At 40.4% G+C, this 20855-nt stretch overlaps 2 protein-coding genes across 6 annotated transcripts in view; both read left to right on the top strand.

The window, feature by feature from the left end:
• Positions 1-20855, top strand: part of LOC144608130 (enhancer of polycomb homolog 1-like) — a 174988-nt gene that overhangs the window by 119655 nt on the left and 34478 nt on the right. For all 5 annotated transcript variants that reach the window (XR_013549169.1, XM_078425538.1, XM_078425514.1 and 2 more), the window contains 7 exons: positions 11057-11202; positions 11520-11726; positions 12257-12405; positions 12894-13053; positions 13410-13586; positions 14756-14845; positions 20163-20311. Coding sequence is in view for 4 of the 5 variants with exons in the window: in XM_078425538.1 (XP_078281664.1) it covers positions 11057-11202; positions 11520-11726; positions 12257-12405; positions 12894-13053; positions 13410-13586; positions 14756-14845; positions 20163-20311 (1078 nt within the window). In the remaining variant the exon portion in view is untranslated. The remainder of the gene's footprint in view (positions 1-11056; positions 11203-11519; positions 11727-12256; positions 12406-12893; positions 13054-13409; positions 13587-14755; positions 14846-20162; positions 20312-20855) is intronic.
• LOC144608118 (kinesin-1 heavy chain) overlaps positions 1-20855 on the top strand; it is a 331882-nt gene that overhangs the window by 15536 nt on the left and 295491 nt on the right. The gene's annotated exons all lie outside the window — the stretch shown is intronic.

Here is a 20855-nt window from a genome sequence, read left to right on the forward strand (position 1 = left end):
CTTTGTGCTTTCTGTGAAGGTATGCCTCGGCAATTTTCCACATTGAGACCATGCCAGTATGTGGCCATAGCCTTGGAGGTGTTATCTGGTCTCGTCGTTTTTGCTTCTCTTGTGCTGAAGATCTCTGGAGGAGGCTGAAATGAATCATTTACTCTGCTCTATTAACTGTGCAAATTTGTGAATGCTGCAGCCTCCTCTTTGGCAGTTGCATGCTGGGCCAGCCATCGTTGATGACGGGAATGTTCTTGGATTTGTCGTCACCTCCCTCTTATCTGTTTTATTATCTACCACCAAATGCAACTAGATGTTGTAGGATTGTGGTGCTGTGATCAATTAGTTCGGAGGTTATTATAGGTTGTGTTTACTTGCTTAGTGTGCTTGTAATCCCATGCTACATCACTCTATTGCACCTAATTTTTAGGAATGCTCAGTTGACCTGACTTTATAGTAATGGTGGAATTGGGATATGCAGATTATAGTGTATTTTAGTTTAGTTTAGAGATTCAACATGGAAACGGGCTGTTTGGCCCATTGAATCCATGATGACTGTCAATCACTGTTCACAATCGTTCTATGTTATACATCTCCCAACACCCTTGGGGCAATTTACAAAGGCCAATTAACCTACCAACCTGCACATCTTTGGAAAGTGGGAGGAACCTGGAGCACCCGGCAATGTACAAACTCCACACAGAGAGCACCCAAGGACGGGATTGAACGCGGGTCTCTGCTGCCGTGAGGCAGCAGCTTTGCCACTGTGCCGCTCAATGGTGTTCTGGGACTCCTCTGTGTTTGACCTGATGCCATGATCCTTGGGGTCTGAGAATAATAATCAGGGCTGTGAGGGATATTCTTTCCTGCTTGGATATCACTTCCTTATAAGTAGAAGTGGACGTAGGGATTTTGGTGGAATATGGCATGTTCACTATCAGGTATGTTTCTGTGACATTTGTTAGTCACCGGGGGCTTTGGAAGATCTGGGATTGGGGGTGATTTTACCTCAACTGAATTTGATATTGAGTGAGTGGTCCAACCAATCTTATTTACTTCTTCCATCTGGTGGCTAAAATACAACTGAGTGGCTTCCAGTTTAGTTAAGAGTTAAGGATTGCAGATTTCCTCTTGGAGTTTCATATAAGGTTGGATTTTTATGACAGTTCAGTGGTTTTATTGCAATATTATGTACGACTAGTTCTATTTCGGGATTTGACCTCTGCTTTCTGGATTGTTGGCTCAAACCTCTCAATTACCTGCTGCACCATCCATCATCAGATAGATACGAGTTCAAGTCCCACCCGGGCATGAAACTAAAATCCAGGTGGGCATATTAAAGTATATTGTATACAAATGGCCACCTAGATTTTGGTTTCATATATTAAAGAATACTGTACTACACGACTCAAACTGAATCTTGAGATATCCTGTCAAGTCTGTTTTCTAAATGGAAAAACTGATTTGACATAAGTATTAAGGCAACCCGAACTTCCAGGAAATCATCAATTTTAAGAGCACGGATAATGAGAAACTGAAGTTAGTATATTAGTTGTGAGCTGAATAGTTATATACCATGTGTAAAATAATGTTTTATACAAGCATTTTTTTTTCAATGAACTCGGTGGGCAGTTTTTTTGTTTACTCCAGATTTAAGCATCTGCAGTCTCATGTGTCTCCATGAAACAAGTTTCTATTGCAAAAAATGAATGGACTACGCACTACAAATTTAGCTTTGTCAGAGCTGGCAATTGTAATCATGATGGCAATTGTGAATAACTTCCTTTTAGATTAGTGTGGGGAATATTAATATGCTTGAGCATTTTGAAATCAAGAAGTTGGCCATCATAGGAATAAGAGTAGAATTAGGCCATTTGGCCCATCAAGTCTACTCCACCATTCAATCATGGCTGATCTATCAATCATGGCTGATCTATCTCTCCCTCCTAACCCCATTCTCCTGCCTTCTTCCTATAACCCCTGACACCTGTACTAATCAAGAATCTATTTATCTCTACCTTAAAAATATCCATTGACTGCCTCCACAGCCTTCTGTGGCAAAAAAAAATCCACCGATTCACCACCCTCTGACTAAAGAAATTTCTCCTTGTCTCCTTCCTAAAAGAACATCCTTGAATTCTGAGGATATGACCTCTGGTCCTAAACTCCAACTAGTGGAAACATCCTCTTTACATCCAAGGCTAGGGAAGACTCAATAGGTTTATAAAATTATATGGCACAGATAGTGTAGACAGTCGGATATTGGAAGACATAAATTTGAGACAAGAGGGGAAAGATTTAAAGAAAATGCGCAGGGCAAGTTTTTTTTCTTTAAACAAAGAGTTGTGTCTGGAATGTGGTGCCAGGAATGGTGATGGAAATAGATACAATAGTGCCATTTAACAACATTTGAGGTTGGTAAATGTACAGAGATTGGAGGCAAATGCTAGGCATAAAGGTTTAGTGTAATATAAATTGCACAAATTTGTCTTGACGCAAATATAACGGGTTGAATAACCTGTTCCCATGCCATGTTATTTTGTTCTATGTTCTTTGCCAGGTACAGCATGGCCATCTGTACATAAAGCTCCCTCTACTGCACTGATGAGACATTTCCACTACCAACATTTGACATTCTTTCCTTCTGTTAGCAATGAAATGGGCAGACAACTCAACCACTTTACTGAGCATCTGTGCATTGTCTTCCATGGCCATCTGCAGCACTGGTTGCAGGTTTTAATTTCACTCTCCATAAACCATCAGTCTGTCCTCTGCCACCTCCACTGCCAAGGTGTGAGGCCAGACACAATGTAGAGGGATAACACTTCATTCTGCTGAGGTACAGTGAAATGCTGTTTGTTGGGTGCTATTAAGTCAAAGAAAAGACGATAAATGATTATAATCAAGCCGTGCCCAGTGTAAAGGATAAAGGGTGCAACATTTAGTGTAAGATGATCTGACTAAAGGTAGTTCAAAGATCTCCAATGCGGTAGATGTGAGGAAGTAAGGACCTCGTTCATTTCCCTTCAGTCCACCCCATCCATGCGGACCAAGTTGGCATATTCCAGATACAGACTGAGTGAAATTGTTGCCCCTGAGCTCCCTCTTGTATATGTCGTTTTTCACCTTAAGCTGATGCAGTAAAGTTTTAGAATTCTCTACCATGGGAAAAAACTGAGCATTCACTTTATCCGTGCCCCTCATGATCTTGTACACCTCTGTAGGGTCACCTACCCTCGAAAGAAAAACAAATCGCAGACTATCTAACCTCTCCCTATAACTCAAGCCCATGTAACAACTTCTCTGTACCATTTCCAACTTAATGCTATAATACTTGTCAGAGTTAAATTACATTTGCCATTCATTTGCCCATCTTCACAACGGGTCTAGATCTTAGTTCAGTTTATTGTCACGTGTCATGAGGTACAGTGAAAAGCTTTTGTTGCATACTAACCAGTCAGCGGAAAGACAATACATGATTACAGTCGAGCCATTTACAGTGTAGGGAATAACTTTTAGTGCAAGATAAAGCCAGTAAAGTCCGGTCAACGATAGTCCAAGGGTCACCAATGAGGTAGCTTCAGGACTGCTCTAGTTGTGGTCAAGTGATTCAGTTACTGATAACAGTTGGGAAGAAGCTGGGAAGGCCGTGATGAAACCGGTTGGGAAGAAGCGGTATTATAGATGTACCATTTGGTATCAGAAGGGAACTAGAGGTCTAATTAATTGTTTGCACCATTTTTTTTTGGCTCTGTCTAATACTGTTTCTTTTTATCAAAATGGGTCTGTTGGATTACTCGTTTAGCTATTTTACTTTCAAACTAATTGATTGTGTTTCTTGGAGATCTTGGTGTTAACATTGTTGATAAGAATGAAAATCAACAGGTTTTTATTGTTAGATAACTCAAAACACTTCAAATGCATTTTTCTTCATTTGAACACTGCTTTCCTTCAGATTTAACTGTAAATTCAGATCTTGAACGAAGTATACCAGCTATTATTTAAACTGAAACTACTATAAAAGGCAAAATAAGAATTAACAGTTAAGGAAGTGAGGTAATTAAAATTTAACACTCGTCCATATAATTAGTTGCTCTTGCAGCTGGTTGTATCTCTCGTGCATTAGGCTGTCTGTACTTAAGCTAACTTCCACTGTCGATACAACATTTTACTTTATTACTCCAATAACAATTACGAGCACTGCTCATTGGAGGGCCATCAGAGTGTGTTTTTTCCAATTACAATTGAGAAAATGTTTATTTATAAATAGCCAAGTTGGCACCCGTCCCTTCCCACCCAAACCACCCCCTCCCCAGGTACTTTCCCCTGTAACCGCAGGAGATGCAACACCTGTCCCCCCTCGACACCATCCAAGGACCCAACCAGTCTTTCCAGATGAGGCAGAGGGTCACCTGCACCTCCTCCAACCTCATCTCCTGCATCCGCTGTTCCAAATGTCAAACTCTCTACATCGGTGAGACTAAGCGCAGGTTTGACGATCGTTTCGCTGAACACCTCAGCTTAGTCAGTCTTAACCTACCTGATCTCCCGGTTGTTCAGCACTTCAACTCCCCCTCCCATTCCCAATCTGACCTTTCTGTCCTGGGCCTCCTCCATTGTCAAAGTGAGGCCCAGCACAGATTGGAGGAACAGCACCTCATATTTCACTTGGGAAGTTTACAGCCCAGCGGTGTGAACATTGACTTCTCTAACTTCAGTCCCTGCTTTCCCTCTCTATCCCCTTCCCAGTTCTCCCACTAGTTTTCCTACCTCCGACTACATTCTATCTTTGTCCCGCCCCCTCCCCTGACATCAGTCTGAAGAAGTGTAGGAAAATAACTGCAGATGCTGGTTCAAATTGAAGGTAGACACAAAATCCTGGAATAACTCAGCGGGTCAGACAGCATCTCAGGAGAGAAGGAATGGGTTTATTCACAAAATGCTGGAGTAACTCAGCAGGTCAGGCAGCATCTCGGGAGAGAAGGAATGGGTGACGTTTCGGGTCGTGACCCACCTTGGATGGAGTCGAGGTGGGAGGTAAAGAGGCAGGTGTTGCATCTCATGCGGTTGCTGGGGAAAGTACCTGGGGAGGGAGTGGTTTGGGTGGGAAGGGACGAGTGGACAAGGGAGTTACGGAGGGAACGGTCTCTGCGGAAAGCAGAAATGGGTGGAGATGGGAAGATGTGGCCAGTAGTGGGATCCCGTTGGTGGTGACAGAAATGTTGGAGGATAATTTGTTGTATACGATGGCTGATGGGGTGGAAGGTGAGGACAATGGGGGACTCTATCCTTGTTATGAATGGGGAGAGGGGGAGCAAGAGTGGAGCTTCGGGTTATAGAGGAGACCCAAGTGAGAGCCTCATCTATAATGGAAGAGGGGAACCCTCGATTCCTAAAGAATGAGGACATCTCTGACGCCCGAGTATGAAACACCTCATCCTGGACGCAAATGCGGCGTAAACGGAGGAATTGGGAGTAGGGGAAACAGGGTGGGAAGAAGTGTAGTCAAGATAGCTGTTGGAGTCAGTAGGTTTGTAGTAGATGTCAGTCACTACTCTGTCTCCTGTGATGGAGATGGTGAGATCCAGAAACGGTAGGGTGATGTCGGAGATGGTCCAAGTATATTTAAGAGCCGGGTGGAAATTAGTGGTGAAATTTTTGAAGTCAGTGAGCTCTGCATGGGTACAAGAGGTAGCACCCGAAACGCCACCCATTCCTTCTCTCCAGAGATGGTGCCTGACCCGCTGAGTTACTCCAGCATTTTGTGTCTACCATAGGTAGATGCCTTGTTTGCTGAATTTCTGAAAATATTTTATTCTCCAGTGTAGTATTTCCTAAAGATGTATATAGTTTGTAATTTGCAGAAGGCACAAATATTAGAGTATGGACGTGAAATCGGTCGACTGACTAAATGGTGCCAGCACAACAACCTGGCTCTCAATGTCAGTAATGCCAAGGAACTGATTGCGGACTGTGGAAGAGGAAGGATGAGGACCCATGAACCGGTCTATATCAACGGGACATGGGTGGAGAGAGTCAAAAGTTTAATTACTGGGCGTGCATATTTCTGAAGATCTTTTCAGGAACCCAGCACACTGATCCAATTATAAAGAAAGCACATCAATGCCTCTATATATAAGAAAATAACTGCAGATGCTGGTACAAATCGATTTATTCACAAAATGCTGGAGTAACTCAGCAGGTCAGGCAGCATCTCGGGAGAGAAGGAATGGGTGACGTTTCGGGTCGAGACCCTTCTTCAGACATCAATGCCTCTACTTCCTGAGAAGATTACGGAGATTCGGTATCAGAGGATTCTCTTGAACTTCTGGTTGCATCACGGCCTGGTTTGGCAAAAGTTGTGAACACTGTCCAATCCATCACGGGTACTGAAGATCTGGAAACAGTACAGTCTGGTGAATCTAAAATAAGTAATAGAGAAAATGCTGCTGGTCATTACAAAGGATGAGATAATAGCCTTTTAAAACATCCCTCTGAGCTGCTATACAGTTCTACCATGTTCTAAAAATAGACACAGCATACTGGAGTAACTCAGCAGACAGGCAGCATCTCTGGATTCGGGTCGGGATCGTTTCAGAATTCGAGTCTGAAGAAGGAGTCCGATCAAAAATGTCACTTATCCATTTTCTCCAGAGGCGCTGCCTGACCTGAGTTACTCCAGCATTTTGTGTTTATCTTTGGCATAAACCAGCATCTGCAGTTCCTTTTTATTGCTTTTTACCATGTTCTGATCTGGACTCGCTTCTACAGCCACGTGTTTCCAGAATGGTCTGTCCTCAACAGAGGCGTTGCCTTTATACCCTCCAGGCCCACCATGATGTAGAGCTCTTCTTCCATGAACTAGCTAGGCATCATGTTCGGCACAAATATTGTGGGCCAAAGGGCCTGTTCCTGTGCTGTTCAATTCTATATTCCAAGTACAAATAATCAATTAGTGATGGGTTATTATTGTTGAGTATATCAGGATGCTGTGAAAAACTTTGTTTTGCGTGCCATCTAGGAAAATCGTACCATGCAATAGCACATCAAGATAGTCCAAGAAATAAAAAGAAACCATTCAGAATATATTGTTATAACTGCAGAGAAAGTTCAGATAATCAAAGAGCAAGAAAGAGCTGCAATTAGATAGATTGGGAGATCAGCATATGAGAGGCTTCAAGAGTCTGATAACGGCAAGGAAGAAGTTGTTCCTGAATCTGCTGGTGCGTGCTGTCAAGCTTTTATATCTGCTGCCCGAAGTTAAAGGGAAGAAGAGAGAATGATTGGAGTCTGAGTAGTCCTTGATTGTGTTAGCAATGTGAAATGTAGGCAGTCAATGTGGGGGAGGGGGAGGCTGGTGCGAGTGATTGACTGAACTGCATTCACAACTCTCTATATCTAGCAATCTTGAGTACAATAGTTGTCTTACAAAGCTGTGAACCATCCAGATAGTATGCTTTATTTGGCATCTGTAGAAATTGGTAAGAACCATTAGAGATGTGCCAAATTTCCTGAGCCTTCTGAGGAAGTGGAGGGTTTGGTGTGCTTTCTTGACTATAGCGTCAGTGTCAATGGTTCTTTATTATCACATGTACAGACGCCCAGTGAAATTCCATTTTTGCATACAGTTGTGTAAAGTACCGCCATACCTAAGCACAATCCCCAATTAGTACAAAGTGTATAGAAATCATCCACTGAGACCACAGCAAGAGTCACTAGGTTTTGGTGCCATTTGGTTGAAATGATGGTGTTGAACGTGGTGCTATGGTCAATAAATAAATGGTCAATGTAGCTGTCCTTGTTATCAAAATGTTCCAGGGATGATTGGGGAGAGGAGATGATGTCTGTTGTGGATCTGAGGAAAATGGACAAGGGAGAGCCAGTGGATGTAGTGTACCTGGACTTTCAGAAAGCCTTTGATAAGGGCCCGCGCAGGAGATTAGTGAGCAAAATTAGAGCACATGGTATTGGGGGTAGGGTACTGACATGGATAGAAAATTGGTTGGCAGACAGGAAACAAAGAGTAGGGATTAATGTACCCCTTTCAGAATGGCAGGCAGTGACCAGTGGGGTACCGTAAGGCTCGGTGCTGGGACCGCAGCTATTTACAATATACATTAATGACTTAGATGAAGGGATTAAAAGTAATATTAGCAAATTTGCAGATGACACAAAGCTGGGTGGCAGTGTGAAGTGTGAGGAGGACGCTATGAGGATGCAGGGTGGCTTGGACAGGTTGTCTGAGTGGGCAGATGCATGGCAGATGTAGTTTAATGTGGATAAATGTGAGGTTATTCACTTTGGTGGTAAGAACAGGAAGGCAGATTATTATCTGAATGGTGTCAAGTTTGGAAATGGGGAAGTACAAAGAGATCTGGGTGTCCTTGTTCATAGTCACTTAAAGTAAGCATGCAGGTACAGCAGGCAGTGAAGAAAGTTAATGGCCTTTATGACAAGAGGAGTTGAGTATAGGAGCAAAGAGGTCCTTCTGCAGTTGCGCAGGGCCCTAGTGAGACTGCACCTGGAGTACTGTGTGCAGTTTTGGTCTCCAAATTTGAAGAAGGACATTCTTGCTATTGAGGGAGTGCAATGTAGGTTCACCAGGTTAATTCCAGGAATGGTGGGACTGTCATTTGTTGAAAGACTGGAGTGACTAGCCTTGTATACACTGGAATTTAGAAGGATGGGAGGGGACCCTATTGAAACATATAAGATTATTAATGGATTGGACGCGCTAGAGGCAGGAAACATGTTCCCAATGTTGGTCCAGACCCAGGGGCCACGGTTTAAGAATAAGGGGTAGGCCATTTAGAACGGAGATGACGAAAACCCTTTTTACTCAGAGTTGTAAATCTGTGGAATTCTCTGCCTCAGGAGGCAGTGGAGGCCAATTCTATGGATGCTTTCAAGAGAGAGCTGGATAGAGCTCTTAATGATAGCGGAATCAGGGGGTATGGGGAGAGGGCAGGAACGGGGTACTGATTATGAATGATCAGCCATGACCACATTGAATGGCGGTGCTGGCTCGAAGGGCCAAATGGCCTACTCCTGTGCCTATTGTCTATTGATGGTAGGCAAATTGCAGTAGATCTATTGGAAAGAACTGCAGGTGCTGGTTTAAATTGAAGGAAGACACAAAAAGCTGGTATTTATTCGCAAAAGCTGGAGTAACTCAGTGGGGACAGGCAGCATCTCTGGAGAGAAGGAATGGGTTATGTTTCGGGTCGAGACCCTTCAGACCGTGAGGTGCTGCCCGTCCCCCTGAGTTAATCCAGCATTTTGTGTCTACCTTGCAGTAGATCTAGTCTGTCTGGGAGGCTGGGCTTGATGTGGGCCATGACAAGCCTCTCAAACCACTTCATGGTGATGGATGTCAGAGCTTCTGGGCAGTAGTTATCAAAGCACGTTACTTTGTTTTTTCTTCGGCATTGGGATCATAGTGGTCTTGAAATAGGTTAGAAACTTGTATTAGAGTATGGAGATGTTAAAGATATCTGCAAATACTCCTGCCAGCTCAGGTTCTGAGGCAGCCGGGCCTATCGCTTTCCACGGATTCACACTCAGGAAGGCTAATCTGATTTCTGCAACAGTGACCTTGAAGACAAGTGTACCCTTTGCCTACTGCTGTGGGTGGCATCGTTCCACTGATCTGTTCAAAATGAGTACGGAATGTATTGAGCTCATTGGGGAGTGATGCATTGTTGCCAGCAATTGTTCCCTGCAACACTTTATAGCCCATCGTAGCTTGCCTCAATCACCAGATGTCTGTGTGGTTACTCTACCTTGATTTCCTGCGCGGGTTAGCGTGACACAACTTAAATAGGGAGTGTGTCTCGCTGTTCAACCATGGTTTCTGGCTGAGGAATTGTTGGAATGACTACCTCTGCACACTTGCAACAGTGGCACACACATTTAGGTTGACTGTTGAGTCATGAATATGGACTAGTCCATCGATTCAAAGTAAGAATTTGTCTTTTCTGCTGACCAGAACTTTCTGTACCGGATCCTCGCACTTCGGTTTCTGTTGCAAATAGGGAGAAAGAGCACATCTTGATTGTCTGCATTTGGAAAATCAGACTATGGATTGAACAGTGGATGTCTTTAGTTGTATAGTAGTGTTGTATAGCAGTCCTGGCTGTGTCCTCAGAACCCACGCGGAAAGGGTGGCGGGAGTATTTGTGGATATCTTTAACCACTCCTCCAATACACATTTCTAACCTACTTTATAGTTGAACAGGAAGTGTATTGATAATATTTTTGTAGGACATTCTTGAGGTTTACCTCGTGGCAGTTTGTGCCTGTGGTGGTTAAGCACGATGATTGATAATTGCTAATGATGCATGTCACAAGATAAACAAAGCACTTGAGGTACTTCGTTTAAAGATTATTGGTAGCAGCGCATAGTTCAACCAGTGCAAGCTTAACATTTGCATGGAGTGGGATGTAAACTGCTCTCCCTGAATTCCAACAGCAAGTGATAAGGATGCATTTCACCATAGATATTCCAAATGCAGTGAGTAGGAACTCATCAGGGACACCATGTCTGAGCACGTTACATGTTGATTAGGAAACACCTCACGGTGTGCAGACATTGCAATCCTAATGAGTGTTGATCAGAAACCAACCTCTTCTCGTCCTTAACTTGCCTGAAGACGCCGTACAGTCCAAATGGCGAAATCCTCCAGTCATGTGGTGCAGTCAGGTGATGCAGGTGTGAACTGTGGACATTTCTCTTCATTCTGATGAAGGATCTCAGACCTGAAGCATTAACTGTTTCTCTTCCCGTAGATGCTACCTTACCTGTTGAATGCTTCTGGCATTTTGTTTTTCGTTTGTATTTCTGTCCGTAATTTTTACTTTCAACGGTATTTGCCCCTTTGGTTTCACATCAGTAATAACAATTACTGTTACAATTCATATTGTAAGCATACTTTTATTTAAATTTATAAGGGAAAGGATAATGTTTACGTACATTTTCCAATAAAATACTAAATAACCTTAAATACAAAGGTCTTATTACTACCTATTCTGAATTTGATCTGCAATGTTGTCATCTTTAATCCAGCTTTTAGCTTGGACGCTGAGCAACCAGACTATGACATGGACTCGGATGATGAAGCATTTGTGAATAAATTAAAAAAGAAAATTGACATCACTGCTCTGCAATTTGAGGAGATGATTGATCGACTAGAAAAAGGCAGTGGCCAGCAGGTAGGAAAATGTATTTACTTGATCTGGCTGCATTTATGGTGCCTTTGTTGTACTTGTCGCTTTGTTGACTTAATGCTTTTTTTTATTGATGAAGTATGCTGAGAAATTTTGGCCTATTCTGCTAGATGGCAAAGATGTGTGCTTTTTTTGTCTTGTGGAATATGGGCTTGATGTAGTCATATTCATGTTTGTTTCAGCACAAACTACCTTGTAGCCGGGGCATTGATGGGTTTGCATGTTTTATTTTAGAATTGAGTCACGTAAAGTTCAATATTTAAATTTGATTACTTAAACTGAAACTTTAATTATTTTGCCAGTTGGTAACGCTCCAGGAGGCAAAGTTGCTATTGAAAGAGGACGATGACCTGATCTGGGAAGTGTACGAGTATTGGATTCGGAAAAGGAAAAACTGTCGAGGTTGCTCACTTATTCCAACTGTAAAACAAGAAAAGCGGGATGGTTCCAGCACCAACGATCCTTATGTTGCATTCAGGAGAAGAACTGAGAAAATGCAGACTAGAAAGGTTTGTGAGATGTGATATGCATATTTACCAATTAAAATTTGGTCCTGGCATCTAATCATCTTTTAGAATATTTCTAAACTACCCTTTCATATATCTAAGGATGCATGAAATACGTTACCAAATTTTAATTTGGTAAACACATGAAATTATGTAATGACTTGTATGATACGTTCTTATTTTTTCACTTTTGTGTAGGAAAGAAATTAATTATGATAGCTGTTTTCGTTTTTAAAATTAGATACATCATTATTTTGCTCATGGTGCAAATAAATAAATGTTGATTTATCATATTTCATGATTTTGAACTGAAGATTTGCATTTCATAAAATACTCTTTAAAAAATTATACTTAAACCATTGTCATATTTTGAATAGCTTGTTCGGTTGCTTGAGTTTTTATATATCCCATTTCTGTAAATTCCTTTCACTGTAAAGACTATAAAGCATTTAATAGCAAAAAAATGGCATTGATAGTCTAATGTTATTTGTTTAATAAAGCTGCAAAACACAATGGATGTTTATTTTCTACAGAATCGTAAAAATGATGAGGCTTCGTATGAAAAGATGCTGAAATTGCGCAGGGATCTTAGTCGAGCTGTAACTATCTTGGAGATGATTAAACGGCGAGAAAAAAGCAAGAGAGAATTGTTGCATCTGACTTTGGAAATTGTAGAAAAAAGGTAAATACCCTCGAGAATGCCATTTTATACATTTTAAGGGTGTTTGCACATAGCTCCAAAGTGCTTTGCTGCACATTAAATTCAGTAAATTTCCGAGTAATTTATTCTTAAATACAGATGTACGCAGTAACATGCAGAGATGGAGTTGTCTGGTCAAGGTTTTATTTCAGTAATATGGTGAAAATGTTGCTATATTTTTTAAGATGTGCTTCCACTGTCATGATTTATAGATGAACGCAAACAATTAATTGGTTGAGCAACCAAAGATAAGTCTGAACAGATCATATAAAAAAAAAAGTTGTTAAAGTCACAGAGTTCAATTTATATCCTTTTCAAAGCTATATTCCTTTCCTGCCTCTCAACTGTAAGATTGTATTGCATTTTATTCCTTTGGTTTATTTTAAGCTGACAAAAGCATGGTCCTTTAGTCTATGTCATGTCCCCCTGATTAAGAGAGCATTTGACTGAAAATATCTTTCATACTCCAGGCACAGTCTCGGTGATTTCAGTGGAGAGATTTTATCAGAGGTCATGGCACAGCGGCAGCATGCAAAGCCTACCTATGCAGTGCCCATTATTCCAATATCAAATAGCAATCAATTTAAACATCAAGACTTTATGGAGTTTAAAGAATTCAAAGTTAATAAGGTAAGACCTTAGTCACTGTACAATGAATAATACAATGTTTAGTAGTACATAGCAAGCTAACACTTAAAATCAAAGATGAGCACTGCTCTGAAAATGATCTCTAATAGTTTTCCAGTTAAGGTCAGTAATCATTCTTTTTCTGTGCAAACTAACAGTGAAAATTATTGGATTTCAGTTTAGTTATTCATTCATTTTGGTATGTTGCATATTAAATCAGTAAGATATACAAGTATATTCAGAGATAATTACAGCAGAAAATCTTAAGCGTCACATTTTCACATGGATGAGTAAATACCATTTATATGCTGATAGTTGCAATGTATAATATTAAAAGATCTGTGCTTATTATGCTGTAGCAAGAGAATGTGGAGATTATACGACCCAAGAGAAAATATGAGAAGAAAAAACATAAAATCTCACAACCAATTGCTGCTGCACCTCAGCAGACCAGTCCTGCTGCACTGCCAGTCTTTAATGCAAAGGATATAAACCAGTATGACTTTCCCAGCTCGGACGAAGAGCCCTTCTCGCAGGTCTGTATTGTGCTTCATTAATGAAATACGTTGGGGTTCGTTTCTATTTCTGCCGTAGTACTGAACTACATTGTTAAATGGAATTTAAATGAGAATGTGCAGGTGCAATTATAAACCTTTGGCTTGGGCTTCTAAATTTACAAAGTCAAATGTCGTGTGAAATTGTTGCTTCTACATATGTCCACCAGAAATAGCGCAATGGTTTATCCATTGTTAAAATTACTTTTCATTATAAATCTAGATGGAGAAACGACAAGATTGATTAATGATAAATATTTTTCCCATGATTCACAACTTGAATCAAGACCGACTATAATTCTCAAGTTAAGAAATGAGGGATCAGAACCATTTGGAAAAGATAGTGTGAGAAGAGTAGAGGAAAGGTTATGTGGTTCAAGTTGGATCACAGCTGATGGAAGATAACACAAGGAAAGTAGATCAGTGGAGGAGGAAAATGGGGTGGTATAAGAGATTATGGGGAAGGTGAAGCTGAGTGAGAATGAGGAAAAGGTAGTTTGCTATTAAGTGCTGTGGGAGAGTTGGAGAGGAGAACAAAGCAATCATAAAAGCACAAGAATTATAGTCCTTTGCATGTGGATCAAAAAAGAATTGGTCAAAATGAGATTGAAGCCTGGGGAAAGCTATTCCTGTTGCCCGATTAGAGAATATCTGGGCATTGGAATTAGGATGGGGAGAGAAGAGTACAAGAAAGGGAACTGAGGGTAAGGAGCAATCTAAAACCAAGCAGGAGGACCCTAATATGCTATTACAGAAGAGGGTAAGAATCAACTTTTGAAAATATTGATTAACTTACCACAATTTTACCATGATAGATTTAGCATTATGAAGGGGGTGATACGTATTAATTGGCGAGGTTAGTTTTTTTGAAAAGTTAGTCTGTTGTAAAGCACTGTGCCTATTGGTAAATAACAATGTGAGATATATTCACAAACGGTCTAGTGCTTCAAACAAGAGCTGTTTGTAAAACCAAAGCTTAGCAGGAGGGAATATAGAAATGAATGTATTCATTGTTTGAGAAATTGTCTGAACCAAAGTGGAAAAGGCCACCATAAACGGGTGCAATTATGTGGTGAAGTAAAAGATAACGCTCAATCTTCATTATCTTCAGTCTTTTGGAAAACTTACATTTTGTTTTTCTATTGCCTAAGGTCCATTCTGCATCCTCAGAAGCAGAAGAAGAGAATGATCCAGATGGTCCTTTTGCTTTCCGAAGGAAAGCAGGATGTCAATACTATTCAGTAAGTGCAAAAAATTTGCGTGTTGTTTTAGATTGATATTTGTTCCATATTGGCTTTGTATTGCTTGAAGCATCGTGCTACACATTTGTGGTTATAGTTCAACATAAGCATGAAGCATAGATTTTCTTGGTTCAGAATTTTGGTTTCTGCAGTCTTGACATAGTTTCAGTTCCATTATCTATTTATAAGAAAATAACTGCAGATGCTGGTACAAATCGATTTATTCACAAAATGCTGGAGTAACTCAGCAGGTCAGGCAGCATCTCGGGAGAGAAGGAATGGGTGACGTTTCGGGTCGAGACCCTTCTTCAGACATCATCTATTTATTTCTGAAAATTAAAGTTTTCTGTTGTTTAAAAATAATTAACTAATATTTATAAATGAGCTAATGATAAATAAAAATCAGTAGGAAAGAACTGCAGATGCTGGTTTAAATCGAAGACAGACACAAAATGCTGGAGTAACTCAGCGGGACAAGCAGCATCTCTGGAGAGAAGATCGGAAGAAGGGTCTCGACTCGAAACGTCACCCATTCCTTCTCTCCAGAGATGCTGCCTGTCCTGCATTTTGTGTCTATAAATGAAAGTCCATCTGCTTATGCTAATACAATCAAGTTATACAGTTTTGTTGATACCCTATATTTTTTAATTTTGATATCCCTGCTGTAACTGAATGAGGCCTTAAAGTAAGTTATTTTAACACATAGGCAGCAAATCATGCTACAATGTTATTAAATTTTACTATTTTCTTTACCCATTCATCATGCTGTAATTACTGTGCTGAAATATAAATTACTGGAAGTGTTTAGTTTAGAGATACAGCACGGAAACACTATCCGACTCACACTAGGGACAATCCTCGCATTTACACCAAACCAATTAACCTACAAACATGTACGTCTTAGGAGTTCTGGTATGATGGCTGCTGGGTGCAAGTAATGCAGGCAAAAGAGAGTAACACAATAATTAGTATTAAGTGGTTGCATTGTACATTTAAACTGAAGTTCTGTGGGGTGCTGAGTTAACAGATAAAAAAATAATTTGGTCGAAAAGATATTTCTTTGCCTGAAGTGCAACAGATTTGCATGTTCATACCAGGAAATTTAACTTGGAAAATCTTCATTGTAGCCCAAGAATCTAATGTATATATTCTTTGTACCTGCAGCACCTCATGAAAATAGTAATATTTCGTATGTAAAGATTATATCCAACTCTAACTCCCCATTGCCTCAGCTGCTCTAACTTGTGAGACTGCTTGTTCATTTTGGTAATAGATCACCAGACGTTTCCTGCAGCTAAATGCTATCACGGAAGCTAATGCCTTTGATCCTTCTCATAAATCATCCCTCACTAACTTTCATTTTTAACAATTGATTCCCTGTCAAGAATCTGGTTGAGTTTCACACTCTTTGCAGCTTGGTTATCAATGGTTTTCACTGTGACAATAAACAATAAAAAAAAATATCATGTTTGGCTCAGATAATAGCTCTCTGCCCTCGTTAAGACTGTCTTTTTCCAACCTAACATTGCCTGACTCAGCCTCTGCAATAGATCATTAGCGGAACCTTTTATCTGTGCAACAGCTCAATTATTCTAAAGCTCTCTTCGCCACATATGTTGTCATACTAAGATGAATTCAAAATTCTTCAACCGATGTCCTGCCTGTCAGTTACTACAGCTATCCCTTCACAACCTAGTTTCAACCCTCTGGCTTCTGGTAAACAATGCATTGGTTTCAATACATTCAGTGTTGTTTTCAAATCCCTCTGGCCTTGTGCCAGCCTTCTAACGTCGTTTCCTAAACTCTGTAATCCTCCCAGATACATTTTCTTCCAGTCCTGGTGTCCCAGTCATGTATGAAATAAGCAGCTCCATTGTTTGCAGCTGTCCATTAGGCTGTGGGGAGGGGAGGGGGTGGGCGGGACAGTTTAAAATTACCTCATTAGCCCTGCCTCTTTGACAAAATGTTGGGTCATCTGGTAGCTCTTTTGTGGCTCATTTCAGTATGTTGAGAGCACTCCCATGGGCATCTTGGGATGTTTAGCTACATTAAAGGCCCAAAGTCGTTTTTCATCTAGTTTAACTGAGGGAGCATCAGTTTTGCCTTCACCCGAAGCATGCTATTTGTGGCAATATAGCTCCTTCTGTAAATATGCCTTGCCAGCATGCTTTTTCTGCAATAAAGTTTCCATGCATTTCACAACTCCGTTGAGGTTGCAACCATTGAACTAAGCTTGTATTTGACCTCTAATGTGCCTTTCTCAATCTGTTTTGCCCTCCCTTGTAAATGATAAATTATATATTTTTTTCAATCCTGAGGTTTTGGGTGAAATGTATGATTCTTCAACATACAAATTCAGATTACTTTATTGTCATGTTTGCAATGAAATTCCTTGTACACATGAAGCTTCAGAGTAAACTGTATATATAGTAATAGAAGCAACAATAAATGAGTGAAAAATAGCAGAATGGTGCAACAGTGTAGTGGATCCTTAGTAATGCAAAAATAAATTTAAGTCCAACAATTGAATAACCAAACGAGGTAGTTAATAGTCTGAAGAGTCTCGACCTGAAATTTCACCTGTTACTTTTCTCCAGAAATGCTGCCTGACCCGCTGAGATACTCCAGCTTTTTGTGTCTATCTAGAGTTGTTAATGATTTGCAGCATCTCCAGGAAGGGGGTGCAAAAGAAATGATTGGTTCAGGAATGGGAAGAAGCTATTCTGGACCTCCAAGATTGCAAGCTCCTGTATCCTCTTCCAATAGCTCTGCTATTCGATCATGGCTGGTTGATTTTCACTCTCAACCTCATTTTCCTGCCTTCTCCCTGTAACCTTTGACACCCTTACGAATCAAGAACCGATCAATATCTGCTTTAGACTGATTACACTGATCTTCTATTCAAAATGAGCATAACGTGTTGGGGAGGTCTGTTGTTGCCAGCAATTCTGCCCAACTTCACTTTGTATCCTGTTATAGGATGCCCCAATCAGATATCTGTGTGGTTAGTCAAGGTCTTGGTGCAGAATTGTCTTTTGGCACCCCTGACATCTTTGTGAAATTTGTATCTAGATTTCCTGCACAGGTTAGGCTCACCAAATCTATACGACTATGACTTCAATGAAATGTAGTGCAAGAGTGATGGTGTTCTACTTGACCTATCTTCCAGTGCACAGATTGCAAGGCATCCAGATTGTCTGGAAGACTGGACCAAATGTGCACCATTACCCATCTTTCCAAGCATTTTATTATGGACGTTGTTAGAGCTCACTGGGCAGTAATCAACGAGACGGGTTATGTTATTATTGGGGACTGAAATGACAGTTTCCTTGAAGGGAATGGGAACCATTGAAGTGGCTGTTTTGAAGACATTGTTGAAAATTGGTTGATGATTTCAGAACCCTGTCTAGGGTTTCCATCCAGGCCAGTTGCTCTCCAAGGATTTATCCTTATGAAAGCAGATCTGATTTCTGCCACCAAGCTTTGTGGGACACAGCCAGCAGGGGATGAGGACACACAGAGGTGGAACTTTCCCTGGTCCAAGTCGGAATACAAGGCATTGTGCTTATCTGGTGGAGGTCATTGCCAGAGCTCCCCTGATTTTTTAATTGTAGTTCATTATGGCATGCCTGCCCTGCCACAGTCGCCTGACATCAGCTTGATTGAACTGAGCCTCCAGCTGGTTTTCGGGATTCTCTCTTGGCATCCCTGATAGCTTTGCGGAGATTATACCTGGTTTCTTGTACAGTGCAGAATCATCCTTCTTGAAAGCCTATGGTCACTTCAGCCAATTGTACTTGTTTTGATGACAGTCTTTCTACGTAAGCTGAAATCACGACAGTATTTCTGTGTAAATATCCTGATTAGCTGAAATTACGATTCATAAAATTGAATAAGAAAGTATACCAATCATCAATCAGGATAAAAATCACTTTCAAGGTAACTGCACCTTCCATTTTCTAGGAAAAAGCAGTGTATTTTTTGAACTGTGAATTAGCTATCTAGTATAGCTTTCTCATTAAAATGAAGAATTAATGTGAAAGAATATTTTCTGTTTTAGCAGGTTTCACAGTTAAAGGCTTGTGTGTGTTTCAGGAATTTGCAAGGATATTGTCAAAGTTTTTGCTCTTTTAAAAAGTTGATTGAAACAAAGTACTATTTTTAAATTTCATTTGGAGAATGCATTAGTGGTTGTTTTACAACTCGAAAGCTCTGGAGATTAAAGCAAATAAAATGGGCTGAATGTCTCTACGGTGTGCAATTCAGTGAATGGGCTGAATAGACCAAAGCTACTGCCAACTTAATTTATTTTTAAAGTCGTTGCTGATCAGTCTCACAACAAGACAGGCTTTCTTTGCAATCTAGTTTTATGTATATCAATTAAGAATTTCTGCAGATGAAATTCAATGTTTTAGAGTGGAGATTTCTTTTTGCACAAAACTTCAAACTGAAATAAAATTCAAATTAATGTCGTAAAAAATATAAACAACATTTTATTTCAGTTTGATTGCAAGCTGTTCAGTACAGTAAGGCAGCAAAAATACAGTTGAGACTAAAACTGAGTAGTTGGCAAGAAGTTGAAGACAATGACTAAGTAGGTTTGTAATATATTGAGTGATTACAATTGATACAATGTGTTTTTATCGAACTAATAAATGGGCGGCACGGTAGCGCAGCGGTAGAGTTGCTGCTTTACAGCGAATGCAGCGCCTGAGACTCAGGTTCGATCCTGACTACGGGTGCTGCACTGTAAGGAGTTTGTACGTTCTCCCCGTGACCTGCGTGGGTTTTCTCCGAGATCTTCGGTTTCCTCCCACACTCCAAAGACGTACAGGTATGTAGGTTAATTGGCTGGGTAAATGTAAAAATTGTCCCTAGTGGGTGTAGGATAGTGTTAATGTACGGGGATCACTGGGCGGCACGGACATGGAGGGCCGAAAAGGCCTGTTTCCGGCTGTATATATATGATATGATATGATGATAATATTTTTTCAAATTGAAGGTTTTTCCGTTGAACATTTTATGCACTAGAAAATTAGAAGAAAGTTCTCAATATTTTGAATAGGATATTTAAACAAATTATTCCACGCTGTGCCCTGCAAAATATTTTCAAAATATTAGTTGTTCACGAATATTCATAGTATAGCAATATTGAAAAACTAGATACGTCTGTGTTATTGGCCTATAGGAATTATACAGCCTTCTGTTTCTTGTCTAAATGCAGTGCAACAGAAACCCATCTGAAAAGTAGAAGTTTCTGCCTTTCTCAATTAAGCATCTTGTTTCAGACTGGTTAATTTGTTTTCCTTTCTTGCAGCCTCGTCTGGACCAAACGGGCAATTGGCCATGGTGTAGTCCGGAAGAGGGAGGATTAGGAGATGTTCGTTATAGATACTGCCTCACTACACTGACTGTTCCCAGGAGGTGTATTGGTTTTGCACGGAGGCGTGTCGGTCGAGGTGGAAGGTATGTAAAGAGTGATTATTTTAAATTTTAAAAGTTCAAAGAGATGGTATTTTTAGCTTTAATGTTAAAATTAAAATATATTTTTGCTCAGAAGTAACTTCCATGTCCAGTCTTAAATATTTTTACTGCCAATTTCTGTGATGAAATTTATTACCTTTAAAACAAATGAAACCTTTATATAGCAATTTGGTTTCATCAGAGATGTAAATTCATAAATTCAAAATTGCTGGACAAACTCAGCGGGTCAGGCAGCACGTACGAAGGGGATGGACAAATGATTTGCGTCAGGAGCTTGCATCAAGCTCCTATTGTAGGGAGGAGACAGCTGGTAGTGTGAGATGGTAGTTGAGCAAAGACAGACAAGTGTCAGGTGGAAACAGGTGAGGTGTGGTGTGGTGTATTTGGCAGATGGGTGGAGTAAATTGCAAAGGTGACTAAAGGGTAACTAGGATAATCATCGAGGATGAGGGTGATGAAAAGGAGTCAAAAGGGTATCGGATAAGGGAAGAAGAGGTGTGAAATCTAAAGCCAGAGACACTGGTTT

This window comes from Rhinoraja longicauda, chromosome 2, assembly GCF_053455715.1.
Source record: "Rhinoraja longicauda isolate Sanriku21f chromosome 2, sRhiLon1.1, whole genome shotgun sequence".
NCBI classification, from domain to species: domain Eukaryota; kingdom Metazoa; phylum Chordata; class Chondrichthyes; order Rajiformes; family Arhynchobatidae; genus Rhinoraja; species Rhinoraja longicauda.